General features: G+C 43.6%; 1 protein-coding gene and 1 pseudogene across 1 annotated transcript; both read right to left on the bottom strand.

The window, feature by feature from the left end:
• Positions 1-702: 702 nt before the first annotated feature.
• On the bottom strand, positions 703-2,209 carry LOC123153013 (uncharacterized; annotated as a pseudogene).
• A 1,257-nt stretch (positions 2,210-3,466) lies between these two features.
• Positions 3,467-4,333, bottom strand: LOC123151177 (early nodulin-93). The gene is made up of 3 exons (XM_044570922.1): positions 4,105-4,333; positions 3,924-3,985; positions 3,467-3,849 (listed from the first exon to the last, which is right to left on the bottom strand). The coding sequence occupies exons 1-3, from the start codon at positions 4,166-4,168 to the stop codon at positions 3,664-3,666; spliced, it is 312 nt and encodes a 103-aa protein (XP_044426857.1). The 5' UTR covers positions 4,169-4,333; the 3' UTR covers positions 3,467-3,663.
• Between the last annotated feature and the right edge of the window lie 13,497 nt (positions 4,334-17,830).

Here is a 17,830-nt window from a genome sequence, read left to right as displayed (position 1 = left end):
CAGCGGCGGACGTGTCCGGCGGTGGCGGGGATGGATCTAGGGTTTTGGACCGCGAAATGGACGGGAAGGGCACATATTTATAGGTAGAGGGAGATAGGAGACTCCAAATGAGGTGTGGTTTTCGGCCACGCAATCGTGATTGAACGACCAAGATGATGGAGGGGGTTTAGGTGGGTTTTGGGCCACTTTGGAGAGGTGTTGGGCTGCAACACACATGAGGCCTTTACCGTTCCTCGGTTAACCATTGGAGTATCAAACGAAGTCCAAATGGCAAGAAACTTGACAGGCGGTCTACCAGTAGTAAACCAAGGCTGCTTGGCAAGTCTCGGTCCAATCCAAGAACGTTTGACACCCGCACATGAAAAGAGGTAAAATGAGACACCGGAGGACATAGGAGCGCCGGAATGCAAAACGGACAACGGGGAAAATGCTCGGATGCATGAGACGAACACGTATGCAAATGCGATGCACATGATGACATGATATGAGATGCATGAAAAAGACAAAAGCAACACGAAGACGAAACCCAACAACGAGGAAATATCATAACTTAGTGCCGGAAATGGCAAGAGTTGGAATACAAATATGTAAGGTTACATACGGGGCGTTACATGGTTCGTGCCATGCAAATTCAAAACTTTACCACTACTTCTAGACGTCAGAGACTGAAACACTTTGTTATGGTCCGATCCAAAAGTTGGCTCACTCGTCAATGCGGGCGCCTTCCCGGCCTGATCTCGCGGCCTGCAGCTGCGACGAAACACAACGGGCAGCCTCAACGAGCACACTTGACCGACGACAGCCGCCGCCTTGAGTAGCGACGTCGTCACGTCCCTCGCCCTAGCCCTCAGCTCAAGTAGGCCCCGGTCGAAGTCGGCCTCGTGCCATGCTACCAGCGAATGGAGGAAGCCATCGTACACGTGCCCCACACCCTGAAATCCGAACACCATTAAGATTCATCTTCAGAATTGGACACATACCGAATCAAGTCTATCTGAAATGTTGATCATCTCTCGGGCTCGGGGTGTCTGATCGACTGCTCACTCATGCGCTGGGGTGCCAGAGGTAGATGACGAGCAGCAGCTTCGTCTCTCCGTACATCGGCAGCCACGACACCGTCCAGTCCACGAAACTCTCGACGACCTTTGGCATCGCCACCAGAACCTTGCAGCATTACCAACAGAGGATCAGAAACTTCAGATTCTTCAGAAGAATGACACCGAAAAATAATGCGGTGTATGTCGATGAAAAATACAATCAGTGAAAAAGACAAGGAGCATACTAACCCATTCAGGCAGTGAAAATATAATGTAGAGCAGTAAAAGTGGAACATGGCTCAACATTTGCATTGAGAGGGACAAATATAAAATTGAGGATCCACTAGGTAAATAAATAATTCTCATAAATCAACAACATTGTCTGCATTTAACATACTGTAAATAGTGTCCGCCATCCTTGAGGAAAACCCAAACATTATTCTGATTACCCAGCAGGAACTAGCAATCCCCATTCCCCAACACATCTAAATCTCAGAGCATGGTTAGATAAGACCCAAATACTCAGAGGTGGAACTCTGAATCCCCTTGAAACTGTAGAACCCAAAACTATTGTGCTTAACCCCTTGATGCAGTGAATAAATTTTAGCATATGTCCCAACCATTCTAGCAAATTATTCTGATATATTGGATATATGAACTTGGATCGGTAGAAAGCGAGCAGTGCTACTTACAGGGACAGGAACCATGTCAATCAGTCTTTTGTCGACTTCGCCGTCAAGACAAGAGAAATCATCTACGCGTTCTAGTGAGCACCCCTGGTAGCCGCGCGCATTGCTACCTTCTTCGGGGCTCGAGCATGAACTGATGCGCTCTGCTTCTTGTACATACAACTGTGCTGCACCGGTGTTTATGCAAGGGGGTCAGTGTTAATATAACCCTGAATTTACTATGAGGGGGTGGAATGCCTGAATTCACAATACTAACCTGATTCACCACCTGTTTCCGCACAAATCTATGGTGTTCAGGAGTTCGGTAAAATTGATCAGACAATGCCTGAACTTCTTAAAAGGAAGATCCGGCAAGAGATAAGTACTTGCAGAGCATGTCTGTACTAGTGATACTAAATATACTATTCTCAAAAAGTAAACTGAAAACTGAATCCGGTAGGTAGACCTGACAATTGCGGTCTCCGCAAGCTCTGGCCTCGCCATCGCCAATTGTGGTGGATTCAGGCAAGAACACGGGAGGCGCCTGAAACCCTAGCTTGGGGCAAGTGTGCAGGCCTTGAGGAACGGATTTGGACGGAGGGGAGGGAGGGGCGGAGCTTGGCGGAGTGTTGCGCGCGGCCGGTGCTCGCCGGTACCGGCCGGCATGGGTGGTGGCGGCGGCGAGGAGATCGTGGGGAGAGAAGCCGGGTGGGGTGGACCAAGGAACAAGTGAGTTCATGAGAGAGTTTTTTTAGGGATGAGATAGAGAGAGTGTGATGGGGTGGGAGTGGATCATGCCGGAGTGGATGGTGCAGTAGTGGACACGCTTAGTAATAGTGTGGGGTCTTACCTGCGCTATAGCTACTTACTTAGTAGTAGCGCAGGTTTTATACCACTCGCTACTACTATAGCCTATCCTGGGGATATGGTGGAGACCACTTAGTAGCAGCGCGGGTTTTATACCCCTCGCTACTATTAATTAGCAGTAGCGCCCCTCATAGACCGCACTACTGATAAGTTTCTGTGTATAAGGTTTTTCCTGGTAGTGCCATGCTATGCTACTTTGCATAGGTTGGTGTCACCCAGCACTTAATGATGTTGTTGAAGATACGGCATAGGTGTCACACTGATCGTCTGCCCGATGGTAGCTAGACAATTAGTGACATATTTTACTATCAATTGCCTATAGACGCTACCATAGTAACTCGGAGGGATCTAGTTAAGCAATTTGAGAAGTTTAGGATGGATATGGGAGCTCTGGCTGTAGGAGCTCTTGCGTAACAAATTCGACACACATAGGTTTACAGTCTTAAATCCTGCCCAACAAGAGGAACTTTTGTATATTCTACATATGTTTTCATTCTTTGGAATATCTCACATGCATTCTTACACGCGGATGTGATATGAATGTATATTAACTCGCGACCGAGAAAAATGTCGAGGTGTCTCCGGTCTCGAGAAACACCTCCAACCTAACCAGGAGGGCTCCACTAGTACAGAAAGCTAGTTTCAAAACTGCTAAATTTTCCATCCTTATTTGTCAAGGCATCCAATAAATTGTCTCAAAAGATTTAGAGTGTGAGGTCAGCTGGCCTTTGGCGACAGAACAGAGGATAGTAGTGGGGGGGGGGGGGGGGGGGGGGGGGGGGGGGGTCGACAGAATGTACTAGTAGTCTAGTGTTATCTCGGTCTTTGCAATGATCTGACGCGTGTCAAACTGTAATCGCAAACAAGAAAAAAGTGAGATGAGTCATGAGTGACTGGACTTGAAGCAAAGTTGTACAAGAGCTGGTTATTATTTCACGATCCCTGGAAAGATGACAAGATGGAGAACATGGCCACATTATTACATACATCATCAGATAATTATACCCTCTCGCTGAACATTATACCATCTTTCAGGCTTCAGCAGAACACGGTTTATTACGCACTATACTAATGGATCTACAATAGGCTAATTAGTGGAAGGAGGTGTTCCTGAGGTGCTCCGGCGCGTCCTCGAAGGAGTGCTTCCTTGCCATGGAGAGGATGGTCTTGTCTGCGACGATGAAGTAGGCCATCCCGGCGACGGTGGAGATGATGAGCGCCTGCCCGGTTGGGTTGAGGTGCGCCTTCGCCCACGGCAGCATCCTCACGCTCGCGAGCTGAAATTACAGGCAACACATTCATGAGATATGTGCTATGAACTCTGGAACTGAAGAACTGAACGGCTACTTACGGTGGGGACTGCGGCAGCGACGGTGGCGACGGCCGCGGCCTTAGCTCCCGCCATGGCAGCCTCTGCAGTTTCAGATCAACGCAGGAATGTTAATCAAAGATCAAGTTTCAGCAGACACATAAAGCTGCAATGAATGGGATATACGAGCAGAGCAGTGCTGGCCTAAGGCCGGAACCGTTACCTTTCGAGCAGCGCTTGGCGGCTGCGAGCCTCTGGTCGAGGTAGGCACGGGTCACGGTCGACATCTTCGAGTGAGCAAGAGATCCGAAGGAAGGGGACTACCTAGTAGTATCAGTTGAGTGAATGTGAGTAAGATGAGATGGGCAGAGCAAGGTGATCCGGCGGGATTTATAGGTTGCAGGAAACCGCGCAACCAGCGTGCGGCCGGGCAGGAAGACCGTGGTTTTTTGGTCCCGGCGGGCGGTGCGGCAGAGCACAGGTGGCGGACTCTGCACCGGATAAGAGGGGCAGGGGCATGGATCGATCCATCGGAGTTGGCGGGGAGCGTGCTCGTGCGTAGGATAAAACGTAGGACCATGTGCTCGAGTGGAGTCAGTGTCTGTCTGCGGGCTCTCCGTTTTGTTGGCGACGTGTGTGGTGTGGGCGCTCCCAGTTTACGGCCAACCCGTTTGCGATCCAATTCCGCCAGCGCCTGATCCTTTGTTTGGCGGGGTCGGCCCCCCTTTTTCGTTAAAGGGTGAATTTTATTACACAAAATAAAGCATTAAGTGAATACAATTAAAATAAGCACACATTCGGTCTCTGCATAGTTAAGACGCACACAACTAACACCAACTTCTACACACAAAACAGCTGGCAAATAGCAAAGTCATATAAGACTAAAGCTATGTCTAAACACGAAAAGAAAATCTGAAAAGATCAAATCCACACCCGACAATCTACAGTAGTAACCATGTCAGCACAAACCATCTCATTACACCACAAGGACAATGAGATTCTTCAACATCAACGCCTTCATGAAGAGAAAATGTTTTTACTTCGTTTAAATTGTAAAAATATCATATATTTTTGTCCCGAGGGCGTATACGAATATGCGCTTGGATAAAGTTGAGCACGTTTTTTTAGGAAAATAAATTCGATCATCTGTCCGAATAATGTACTAAAATCTTTTACGATCTATAAGGTGATGTCATATAAAAAGTCACGTAGATTTGGGGCTTGAAAGTAATCTTTTTGTAATTTGGGGCTTGTAACACGCACTCTATTCTCATTTTACTTTTTTTAGTCATTTTTCGGAAATTCAATTTGGCTTCTAGGAGCACGTGCTCCTGTGTGTGAAAAATAATTTTTCAAATGTCAAAATAATCTCAACAAATTTTTTATGTATTTATAGTCACATCCAAATACTACCTGCAAAGTTTTAGGCAAAGATGTTAAACATTTTGGTCTATGCAAAAAAACAAATTTGAACAACAAATTTGCCCCAAAGTATCACCCCAAATTTGTTTTTTTCAGCAACGAAACACTACTACTCTATTTCACATGAAAATTGTCAAGCATGCTTGTGACACTAACACGAACATCCACAAAAAAATTCAGAATTTTTTGGAAACATTTGACATCTTTTTTTGCGGTACCGTTCATCCACCAAAACGCCCCTCCCATTATTCTTTTCTTACTTAATAGATGAGGCAAATATTTTTTCTTTGTTTAAAAATAATATAACATTTTACGTAGGATAGATGATCCAATATTATGCTTTTTGTGTAGGCATGTTTGCCTACGCCGGTTGTGGCATTTTTTCTCCCTCCACTGATTGATCAGTACCGAATTATATTTTTCCTACTTACATTTATTTATAATAAATATAAATGTGGAGGTTTTTTTGAGACAAAATATGGATGTTCTTAGAAAAAGAGGGATTGGTGGGATCGATGTTTATTGCTTTAGCCTCGTGGGCATATATATAAAAGTACATGATCTTCTTGGAATACAAAGACAAGTCAGAATACTTCCTAGTCTATCATGTGTTTCCAATCTAATAACGATATTCAACATCCCCTGCATTCACAACGGGAGCAACGCAGACGGTGAGACTGAAGAAAAATCTCAAGGTAAGCCGACGGACACCCCCTCCCACACACACATAGTCGTAACAGTCGATGCATCACGGAAGTCGTGTCTGGAGTAGAAACCGACGAGGTTTCTCAAGCAGGGCGGTAGCCCTTTGTGTCGTTGTCGAGGTAGCTGAGAGCATAGGGTGGAGCCATGGTCGAGGTAGCCGTGCGAAGAACGCAGTGGTCGATGCCAAGTCGGGGTGGCCGGTGTCGAGGAAGTCGCTGGGGAGCGGCGGGCGCAAGGAGGCACTGAGTTAGTTATAGACGTAGTGGTGCGCCGGGAAGAAGACGTTGTTAACAAGGCGTCGTGCCGGATTTGCCAAGCCTGGGAACACATCATGGATGAAGGCACGCATTGGTGGTGCCAGCACCGAGCATGCATAGATAGGGACCTGCATGAGTTGTATGCCATGCCGGAGGAGTAGAACGGGCAAGTAGAGGAGGACTCGATGATGGTTGCAACGCCAATTGACATGGGGCCGATGTCGCCAGCGGTGCTCGGAGTAGACAAAGTGGTCAGGGAAGATGGCAGCGACGCGGGCGACGAGCTGGTGTGGGACGAAGACGAAAGGGCTGGACAAGAGGCGCGGCACCAAAGAAGAGTGGCAGCCGAGGCCTGACGACGATGGTGGTAGCTAGGTTAGGAATGCGGCGGTGATGCTCGAAGTAGGCGAGGAAGAACCCGACAACGTGATGAAGACAGGCGCGGACGATGGTGTTTGTCGGGGAACGTAGCATGCAATTTTTTAAAAAAATCCCATGATCACGCAAGATCTATCCAGGAGATGCATAGCAACGAGAGGGGGAGAGTCTGTCCACGTACCCTCGTAGACCGAAAGCAGAAGCATTAGGTTAACGTGGTTGATGTAGTCGAACGTCTTCACGATCCAACCGATCCAAGTACCGAACGTACGACACCTCCGTGTTCAGCACATGTTCAGCTCGATGACGTCCCTTGAGCTCTTGATCTAGTAGAGGGTCGAGGGAGAGTTCCGACAGCACGACGGCGTGGTGACGGTGATGGTGATGTGATCCGCGTAGGGGTTCGCCTATGCACTACGACGCTATGACTGGAGGAGTAAATTGTGGAGGGGGCACCGCACATGGCTAAGAGAAATCTTGGTGTGCCCCCGCCCCCGTACATAAATGAGAGGGGGAGGAGGTGGCCGGCCAGGGAGAGGCGCGCCTAAGGGGAGTCCTACTCCTAGTAGGATTCGCCCCCTTCCGTCCAACAGAGAGGGGAGAGAGGAAAGGGGGAGAGGGAGAAGGAAAGGGGGGACGCCCCCTCCCCTTGTCCAATTCGGATTGGGGATGGGGGGAGTGCGCCACCTCCCGTGGCCTACCTCCTCTCCTCCACTAAGGCCCATTAGGCCCATTAACTTTCCCGGGGGGTTTCGGTAACATCTCGGTACTACGAAAAAATCTGCGAACCTCTTCGGAACCATTTCAGTGTCCGTATATAACCTTACAATATATGGATCTTTACCTCTCGGCCATTTCGGGACTCCTCGTCATGTCCGTGATCTTATTCGGGATTCCGACCAAACTTCGGTCAGCAAAACATATAACTCATAATACAAATCATCATCGAACGTTAAGCATGCGGACCCTACGGGTTCGAGAACTATGTAGACATGACCGACACATCTCGTTCAATAACCAATAGCGGAACCTGGATGCTCATATTGGTTCCTAGATATTCTATGAAGATCTTTATCGGTCAAACCGCATAATAACATATGTTATTCCCTTTGTTATCGGTATGCTACTTGCTCGAGATTCGATCGTCGGTATCATCATACCTAGTTCAATCTCGTTACAGACAAGTCTCTTTACTCGTTCCGTAATGCATCATCCCGCAACTAACTCATTAGTTACATTGCTTGCAAGGCTTATAGTGATGTGCATTACCGAGAGGGGCCAGAGATACCTCTCTGGTACTCGCAGTGACTAATCCTAATCTCGGTCTATGCCAACTCAACAAACACCTTCGGAGACACCTGCAGAGCGTCTTTATAATCACCCAGTAAGGTTGTGACATTTGATAGCAGACAAGGTGTTCCTCCGGTATTCGGGACTTGCATAATCTCATAGTCAGAGGAATATGTATAAGTCATGGAAAAAGCAGTAGCAATAAAACTAAACGATTGTAATGCTAAGATAACGGATGGGTCTTGTCCATCACATCATTCTCTAATCATGTGATCCCGTTCATCAAATGACAATAATGTGTATGGTCAGGAAACTTAACCATCTTTGATAAACGAGCTAGTCAAGTAGAGTCATACTAGGGACTCTGTTTGTCTCACACATGTACTAAGTTTCTGGTTAATACAATTCTAGCATGAATAATAAACATTTATCATGATATAAGGAAATATAACTAACAACTTTATTATTGGCTCTAGGGCATATTTCCTTCAGTATCCCACTTGCACTAGAGTCAATAATCTAGATTACATAGTAATGATTCTAACACCCCTGGAGTCTTGGTGCTGATCATGTTTTGCTCATGGAAGATGCTTAGTCAACGGGTCTGCAACATTCAAATCCATATGTATTTTGCAAATCTCTATGTCTCCCTCCTTGACTTGATCGCGGATGGAATTGAAGCATCTCTTGATGTGTTTGGTTCTCTTGTGAAATCTGGATTCCTTTGCCAAGAAAATTGCTCCAGTATTGTCAGAAAATATTTTCATTAGACCTGATGCACTAGGTATTACACCTAGATCAGATATGAACTCCTTCATCCAGACTCCTTCATTTGCTGCTTCCGAAGAAGCTATGTACTCCGCTTCACACGTAGATCCCGCCACGACGCTCTGCTTGGAACTGCACCAACTGACAGCTCCACCATTCAATATAAATACGTATCCGGTTTGTGACTTAGAGTCATGTGGATCAGTGTCAAAGCTTGCATCGACGTAACCATTTATGACAAGCTCTTTGTCAACTCCATAAATGAGAAACATATCCTTAGTCCTTTTCAGGTATTTTAGGATGTTCTTGACAGCTGTCCAGTGATCCACTCCTGAATTACTTTGGTACCTCCATGTTAAACTTATAGCAAGGCACACATCAGATCTGGTACACAACATTGCACACATGATATAACCTATGGCTGAGGCATAGGGAATGACTTTCATTTTCTCTCTATCTTCTGCAGTGGTCGGGCATTGAGCCTGACTCAACTTCACACCTTGTAACACAGGCAAGAACCCTTTCTTTGACTGATCCATTTTGAACTTCTTCAAAACTTTATCAAGGTATGTCACTACTAGGGAAACCCTAGTAGTAGCGCGGGTATTTTTCCTATCAGTAACGCGGGAGGACGCGCTACTGATAAGGCGCTACAACTATTCCTTAGCAGTAGCGCGTGCTACGTGCACTGCTGCTAAGACATATAGCAGCAGCGTCTGTTCACTCCAGCGCTACTGCTAATATAGCTAGTTGTAGTGTGTTTACTCTGCATCGCTACTAGTATTCTTTTTCTCATTTTTTTTAATTTTTAGTGTATTTATACGCCGTTATATAAATTTTGGTACAATACCAATTATGAGGTTGCTATATCAATATGTCCATAACAGTGTGTGAAATGAAGGTGGATTAGGTTTAAGTGGAGGGAACATGTGGTGCATGTCAAAAGTATACTACTAATCCAAACTTGATCTAGTTTGGACTAGTAGTACTTTCGATGTGCACCACATGTTGCCTCCATTTGAATCTAATCCGCCAACACAAGCTATTTAATCATCATCATAGTCATTCCCAACAACAGTAGCTATTTAATCATCATAGTCATAGTGTAGCACACATCATCATCTTCAAACTCATTCTAGCTAGCTAATCACCACCAACACTAGTTGCGGTAGCTATCTAATCACCACCAACACTAGCTAATAATAATCATCATAGTTATTACCACCAACACTAGCTATTTAATCGTCACAACTCATTTCTAGCTAACTAATCAGTCATGCTGCTCTCGCTCAGCTAAAATACCATAAAACATGTGTAGCACTCCTGCTTCATCAAGTTGGAGCATGCAGATGAACCTGTCTCCTAATCGTGCGCTGCGCTTCTGATTGCTGCCCCCTAGTACTTCTCGGCAATCGTTCACAATTTTGCTCCAGCCTTTCACTATTAAGCATTCCTCGCTATTCGAAATCCTGAATGCACCAAAGTTCATTGTAGGAAATCTTGGCCATAAGCTAACAATTCTCATGCGACCTTTAGTCTTGATCCAATGAGGCACAACATTCATCGGGAGTCCCTGTTGAAGAACATCGTATAGTAACATACTTAGCAATGAAGTTTAGCTTAACAAATAATGTATGCAAAAGATGCACCGAGGACAAATAGTAAAAATCTTACCATCTTTCCTAAATAGATGTTACCGTAGTTCAGTACGAACACTATTGGTCGCACGTTTTGAGTACTAAGATATTTAATCCCGGAAAATAATTTTTCTTGATAGTATGAAGATCCTCAATCCATGAAACATAATGATCTATCTCCTCGCAGTTTAGTTCATCCCGGGATAGTGGACGGTCATGTCTACCAAGCACCGGACATGTTTGCTTGAATGGAAATAAGCTGTCAATAGAAATTAGTTGTCAACTATTTTTGAATAAACAATATCGAAGACATAAATATGGTTGAGAAACTCACATAATGGTATAACTGGAGGCGTCTGCACATCGACCCAGATGTTGATATTACCTTCAATATCATCTTCAGGACGAATATCAAAGGTGATAACCATATCAGACTCAAATGCATAAGCCTTGCATAGGTGTCTGTGTTGTATAATTTTGCGTGGAAAGTATAACCATGCTCGGTCTTCAAGTTAACTCTCTTTACCTCCACAGTAGTTTTCATAGGACTGAAACCTATCTTATCCAAGACACAAACTCTTGCATGGCAGGGGATATGCTAGTAGAATAGTAAAAAGTTTAAATTATAAGTTTAAGAAAATGAAGCAGATGTCATGCTTAATTACGAAAAAAAGACTTGCGTTGTGACTTACTGTATCCACAATTGAAAATCGATCGAAGGCAACTACCAGGATACTCAACACACAAATCCGGGGCACTCGATATTTCCTACATATTCTGGCACAAGTCATGCCAAAATTCACAGAAAAATCCGGCATGACCTTTGCTAAAATAGGACATATCGAGCGCCTGAAATTTGCCAGAACGGAAATGAATCAACACTCCAGCAAAACATAGGCCACTCGAATGTGTAACCTGCAAACTTGACCGGCGACTTGGGCAAGCACATATCCTATTTGAGCAACACAAGATATACATTTCAGAATATTTTATAGGACTCATATTGACATGAGCATTCAATAAGCAAAACCAAATCGTAAAATAAATAAGTATTCAAATTAGCAGGCATTCAGTAAGCAAAAGTAAATCATCTCATGCGTTCGTAAATCGTCGAATATTATCACTAATACATCCCGAATAGTATCATACATATAACATCACTAACATAACTAAAACCCTAGCGCACGATAGGTATCGGTGCGAGCGGTGGACACCCACAGAGAAGGAACCATCACAGGATCATAGCTCTAGTGAGATCCCTAGAGAACCTGCTAGGTATTGGAGAACCTGTGGTCCAACACAAACAAGTAGCGACGGACGTGCGCGTCCTCCTCACTGACACGGTGACGCACCACCTCCGCGGGGTCCTCGAGCCTCTGGACCGTCACTGGCCCACGCGACCGCCACCAAAGAAGGTTCGGGTCAACGACGGGCTGACTCCTCACCAACCTGTGCCCCCAGGAGGTAGCGCCTCCCAGTACCATCCGAGCGGAGCCCAGTCCCGGACATGGCCCATCTGGTGATGCAGGTGTCCTCTGCCGACTCGACGACGAGGATGATGCGGGAATAATTGCTTTAACTAAAGAAGTAACTAGTTCTATTAATTTTCATACAAAAAAAATAGTTGTATTAACTCAACTAGTTCAATTAAGCACTTACTATAAATAAAAAACTAGTTTTTACTAAAACTAAACTAGTTCTACAAGTTATATTAATTTTCTTACTATCTGTTAAACACTTACTAAAAAACAGTAAAAAAACTAGTTAGATGAAGTCTAAAATTTAACTAATTTCATGAACTCTAAAATTTAATGAACCCTAACTAATTTGATGAACTCTAAAATTCAACCCTAACTAATTTGATGAACTCTAAAATTTAACCCTAACTAATTTGATGAACTCTAAACCTAATTCTATTTAACAACTACTGCCATAATTAGCATCTAGTTTGATGAACCCTAACTAATTAGATGAACTCCGAAATTTAACCCTAAGAACCCTAGCCAGGCAGAGGTAGGGGAGGAGGAGGAGGGCGTGCTCACCTCGGGCGCCTATGGAGTTAGGGAGTGGGGCATGCGGCGTCGAGGTCGGGGACGGGGTCGAGGTCGGGGCGGCGGGCGTGATACGTCTGCAACATATCTATATTTTTTGATTGCTCCATGCTATTATATTATCTATTTTTGATGTTAATGGGCTTTATTTTACACTTTTATATCATTTTTGGGACTAACCTACAAACCGGAGGCCCAACCCAAATTGTTGTTTTTGCCTATTTTAGAATTTCGCCGAAAAGGAATATCAAACGGAGTCCAAATGGAATGAAACCTTCGGGAACGTGATTTTCTCAACAAACGTGATCCAGGAGACTTGGAGTGGGCGTCAAGAAAACCTATATATATCCATATTCCCACCAAACATCCAGGAGCACCAAGAAAACCTAATTCCAGTGCCGCAACCTTCTGTACCCGAGAGATCCCATCTTGGGGCCTTTTCCGGAGCTCCGCCGAAGGGGGCATCAATCACGGAGGGCCTCTACATCAACTCCATGGCCTCTCCGGTGATGTGTGAGTAGTTTACTTCAGACCTTCGGGTCCATAGTTATTACCTAGATGGTTTCTTCTCTCTCTTTGGATCTCAATACAAAGTTCTCCTTGATCGATCAATTCGATGTAATCTTCTTTTGCGGTGTGTTTGTCGAGATCCGATGAATTGTGGGTTTATGATCAAGTTTATCTATGAACAATACTTGAATCTCCTCTGAATTCTTTTATGTATGATTGGTTTATCTTTGCAAGTCTCTTCGAATTATCGGCTTGGTTTGGCCTACTAGATTTATCTTTCTTGTGATGGGAGAAGTGCTTAGCTTTGGGTTCAATCTTGCGGTGCTCAAAACCAGTGACACTAGGGGAAACGACACGTATTGCATTGTTGCCATCGAGGATAAAAAGATGGGGTTTATATCATATTGCATGAGTTTATCCCTATACATCATGTCGTCTTGCTTCAGGCGTTACTATGTATTTATGAATGTTGGATAGTGGTCGATGTGTGGAGTAATAGTAGTAGATGCAAAATCGTTTCGGTCTACTTTTCACGGACGTGATGCCTATATACATGATCATACCTAGATATTCTCATAACTTTGCTCAATTTTATCAATTGCTCGACAGTAATTCGTTTACCCACCGTAAAACTTATGCTCTTGAGAGAAGCCACTAGTGAAACCTATGGCCCCCGGGTCTATCTTCCATCATATTAATCTTCCAACACTTAGCTATTTCTATTGCCGTTTATTTTACTTTGCATCTTTATTTCTCTTTATCATAAAAATACTAAAAATATTATCTTATCATATCTATCAGATCTCACTCTCGTAAGTGACCGTGAAGGGATTGACAACCCCTTTATCGCATTGGTTGCGAGGTTCTTATTTGTTTGTGTAGGTGCGTGGCACTCGAGCATCATCTCCTACTGGATTGATACATTGGTTCTCAAAAACTAAGGGAAATACTTACGCTACTTTACTGCATCACCCTTTCCTCTTTAAGGGAAAACCAATGCAGTGCTCAAGAGGTAGCAAGAAGGATTTCTGGCGCCGTTGCCGGGGAGATTCGTGCCAAGTCAAGTCAAGGTTTGACTCCCGACAACGAGCCATTTCGGGTGCCGTTGTCGGGGAGTCTACGCACAAGCCAAGACATACCAAGTACCCATCACAAACTCTTATCCCTCACATTACATTATTTGCCATTTGCCTCTCATTTTCCCCTCCCCCACTTCACCATTGCCATTTTATTTGCCCTCTATTTTGCGCCTCCCTCTTTCTTTTGCTCCTCGCACTTTCTGTCGTTATGTCTGAAATTGGGGAAATTATTGTCGATATGGACAATAATAATAACATGGAAAATTCTGATGCTCCTGCTGAGGAACCCCCTATCTTACATACAAAAAAAATTCCGAATCGGTAGTGGTAATATTATTGGAAAAGGAGTTATCGAAGATTTCTTTACTTGTGCCGGTGCTTTGCCTTCTGTGGGTAGTTCTATTCTTCATAGAACTAGTAGTCTTGCGGATGCTATCGCCATGCTTGTAGTTGAACTTGAAAGGCCATTTATGCACATGCATGCTTGCATACAAAGGATTTTCCTAGAGTTTTCTAATATTGAGCATTCTTCTATAAAGCGTTCCGCTAATATCTTTTTGGCTCATGAGTTCCGATTCATAATAAAAGAGGCCAAAGAAATCTTTACGCACTATAGGGTGGAAGTTGGCCGTCCTCCCATAGAGGCAATCCTCTTTGATCAAGAGGAAATAATGTGTTTTCAATCTTTAGACTATGTTGCTTTTAATGAGAACCTTAGAAAAAAGGTTCCTACCAATATTTCTTTCGCTGACGGAGCTCACAAGATTTTCTATTTAAGTTTTGTGTTGTGAATTTTCAAGTTTTGGGTAAAGATTTGATGGATTATGGAACAAGGAGTGGCAAGAGCCTAAGCTTGGGGATGCCCATGGCACCCCAAGGTAAAATTCAAGGACACCAAAAAGCCTAAGCTTGGGCATGCCCCGGAAGGCATCCCCTCTTTCGTCTTCGTCTATCGGTAACTTTACTTGGAGCTATATTTTTATTCACCACATGATATGAGTTTTGCTTGGAGCATCTTGTATGATTTGAGTCTTTGATTTTTGGTTTACCACAATCATCCTTGCTGTACACACCTTTTGAGAGAGACTCACATGATTTGAAATATATTAGAATACTCTATGTGCTTCGCTTATATCTTTTGAGCTATATAGTTTTTGCTCTAGTGCTTCACTTATATCTTTTAGAGCACGGTGGTGGTTTTATTTTATAGATATAATTTATCTCTCATGCTTCACTTATATTATTTTGGGAGTCCTTTAGAACAACATGGAAATTTGCTTTTAGGAATAATATAAAAACTTTCATAGAAAGTGCATTGAATACTATGTGAAGTTTGATACTTGATAATTGTTTTGAGATATGGAGATGGTGATATTAGAGTCATGCTAGTTGAGTAGTTGTGAATTTGATAAATACTTGTGTTGAAGTTTGTGATTCCCGTAGCATGCACGTATGGCATTATGTGACGAAGTCGGAGCATGATTTATTTATTAATTATCTTCCTTATGAGTGGCGGTCAGGGATGAGTGATGGTCTTTTCGTACCAATCTACCCCCCTAGGAGCATGCTCGTAATACTTTGTTTCGATAACTAATAGATTTTTGCAATAAGTATGTGAGTTCTTTATGACTAATGTTGAGTCCGTGGATTATACGCACTCTCATCCTTCCACCATTGCTAGCTTCTCTAGTACCGCTCACTTTTCGCCGGTATCATACACCCACCATATATGTTCCTCAAAACAGCCACCATACCTACCTATTATGGCATTTCCATAGCCATTCTGAGATATATTGCCATGCAACTTTCCACCGTTCCGTTATTATGACACGCTTCATCATTGTCATATTGCTTGCGTGATCATGTAGTTGACATCATATTTGTGGCAAAGCCACCGTTCATAATTCTTCATACATGTTAGTCATGCATCATTGCACATCCCGGTACACCGCCGGAGGCATTCACATAGAGTCATATTTTGTTCTAAGTATCAAGTTGTAATTCTTGAGTTGTAAGTAAATAAAGTATGATGAACATCATTATTAGAGCATTGTCCCAAGTGAGGAATGGAGACTATGATTCCCCCACAAGTCGGGATGAGCCTCCGGACGAAAAAAAGGCCATAAAAAGGAGAAGGCCCAAAAAATGAGAGAAAAAGAGAGAAGGGACAATGCTACTATCCTTTTTCCACACTTGTGCTTCAAAGTAGCTCCATGATCTTCATGATAGAGAGTCTCCTATGATATCACTCTCAAATACTAGTGGGAATTTTTCATTATAGAACTTGGCTTGTATATTCGAATGATGGGCTTCCTCAAAATGCCCTAGGTCTTCATGAGCAAGCGAGTTGGATGCACACCCACTTAGTTTCTTTTGTTGAGCTTTCATATACTTATAGATCTAGTGCATCCTTTGCATGGCAATCCATACTCACGCACATTGATATCTATTGATGGGCATCTCCATAGCCCGTTGATACGGCTAGTTGATGTGAGACTATCTTCTCCTTTTTGTCTTCTCCACAACCACCATTCTATTCCATATATACTGCTATGTCCATGGCTCACGCTCATGTATTGCGTGAAGATTGAAAAAGTTTGAGAACATCAAAAGTATGAAACAATTTCTTGGGTTGTCATCGGGGTTGTGCATGATTTAAATATTTTGTGTGGTGAAGATAGAGCATAGCCAGACTATATGATTTTGTAGGGATAACTTTCTTTGGCCATGTTATTTTTGAGAAGACATGATTGCTTAGTTAGTATGGTTGACGTATTAATATTTTTATGTCAATATTAAACTTTTGTCTTGAATCTTTCGGATCTGAACATTTATGCCACAATAAATAAAAATTACATTGATAAATATGTTAGAAAGCATTCCACATCAAAAATTCTTTTTTTTATCATTTACCTACTCGAGGACGAGCGGGAATTAAGATCGGGGATGCTTGATACATCTCCAACGTATCAATAATTTTTGATTTCTCCATGCTATTATATTATCTATTTTGAATGTTAATGGGCTTTATTTTACACTTCTATATAATTTTTGGGACTAACCTACTAACCGGAGGCCCAACCCAAATTGATGTTTTTTTTGCCTATTTTAGAGTTTCGCCGAAAAGGAATATCAAACGGAGTCCAAATGGAATGAAACCTTCGGGAACGTGATTTTCTCAACAAACGTGATCTAGGAGATTTGGAGTGGGCGTCAAGAAACAATCAAGGAGGCCACGAGGCAGGGGGCGCGCCCTCCACCCTCGTGGGCCCCTCATTGCTCCACCGACATACTTCTTCCTCCTATATATATCCACATACCCCCAAACATCCTGGAGCATCACGAAAACCTAATTCCACCGCCGCAACCTTCTGTACCCGAGCGATCCCATCTTGGGGCCTTTTCCGGAGCTCCGCTGGAGGGGGCATCGATTACGGAGGGCCTCTACATCAACTCCATGGCCTCTCCGGTGATGTGTGAGTAGTTTACTTCAGACCTTCGGGTCCATAGTTATTACCTAGATGGCTTCTTCTCTCTCTTTGGATCTCAATACAAAGTTCTCCTCGATCGATCTATTCGATGTAATCTTCTTTTGCAGTGTGTTTGTCGAGATCCGATGAATTGTGGGTTTATGATCAAGTTTATCAATGAACAATATTTGTATCTCCTCTGAATTCTTTTATGTATGATTGGTTTATCTTTGCAAGTCTCTTCGAATTATTGGTTTGGTTTGGCCTACTAGATTGATCTTTCTTGCGGTGCTCGATCCCAGTGACACTAGGGGAAACGACACGTATTGTATTGTTGCCATCGAGGATAAAAAGATGGGGTTTATATCATATTGCATGAGTT

Source organism: Triticum aestivum, chromosome 7A (genome assembly GCF_018294505.1).
Source record: "Triticum aestivum cultivar Chinese Spring chromosome 7A, IWGSC CS RefSeq v2.1, whole genome shotgun sequence".
NCBI classification, from domain to species: Eukaryota; Viridiplantae; Streptophyta; class Magnoliopsida; order Poales; family Poaceae; genus Triticum; species Triticum aestivum.
Note: the sequence above shows the minus strand (reverse complement) of the source record. Positions and strands in the feature narration are given on the sequence as shown.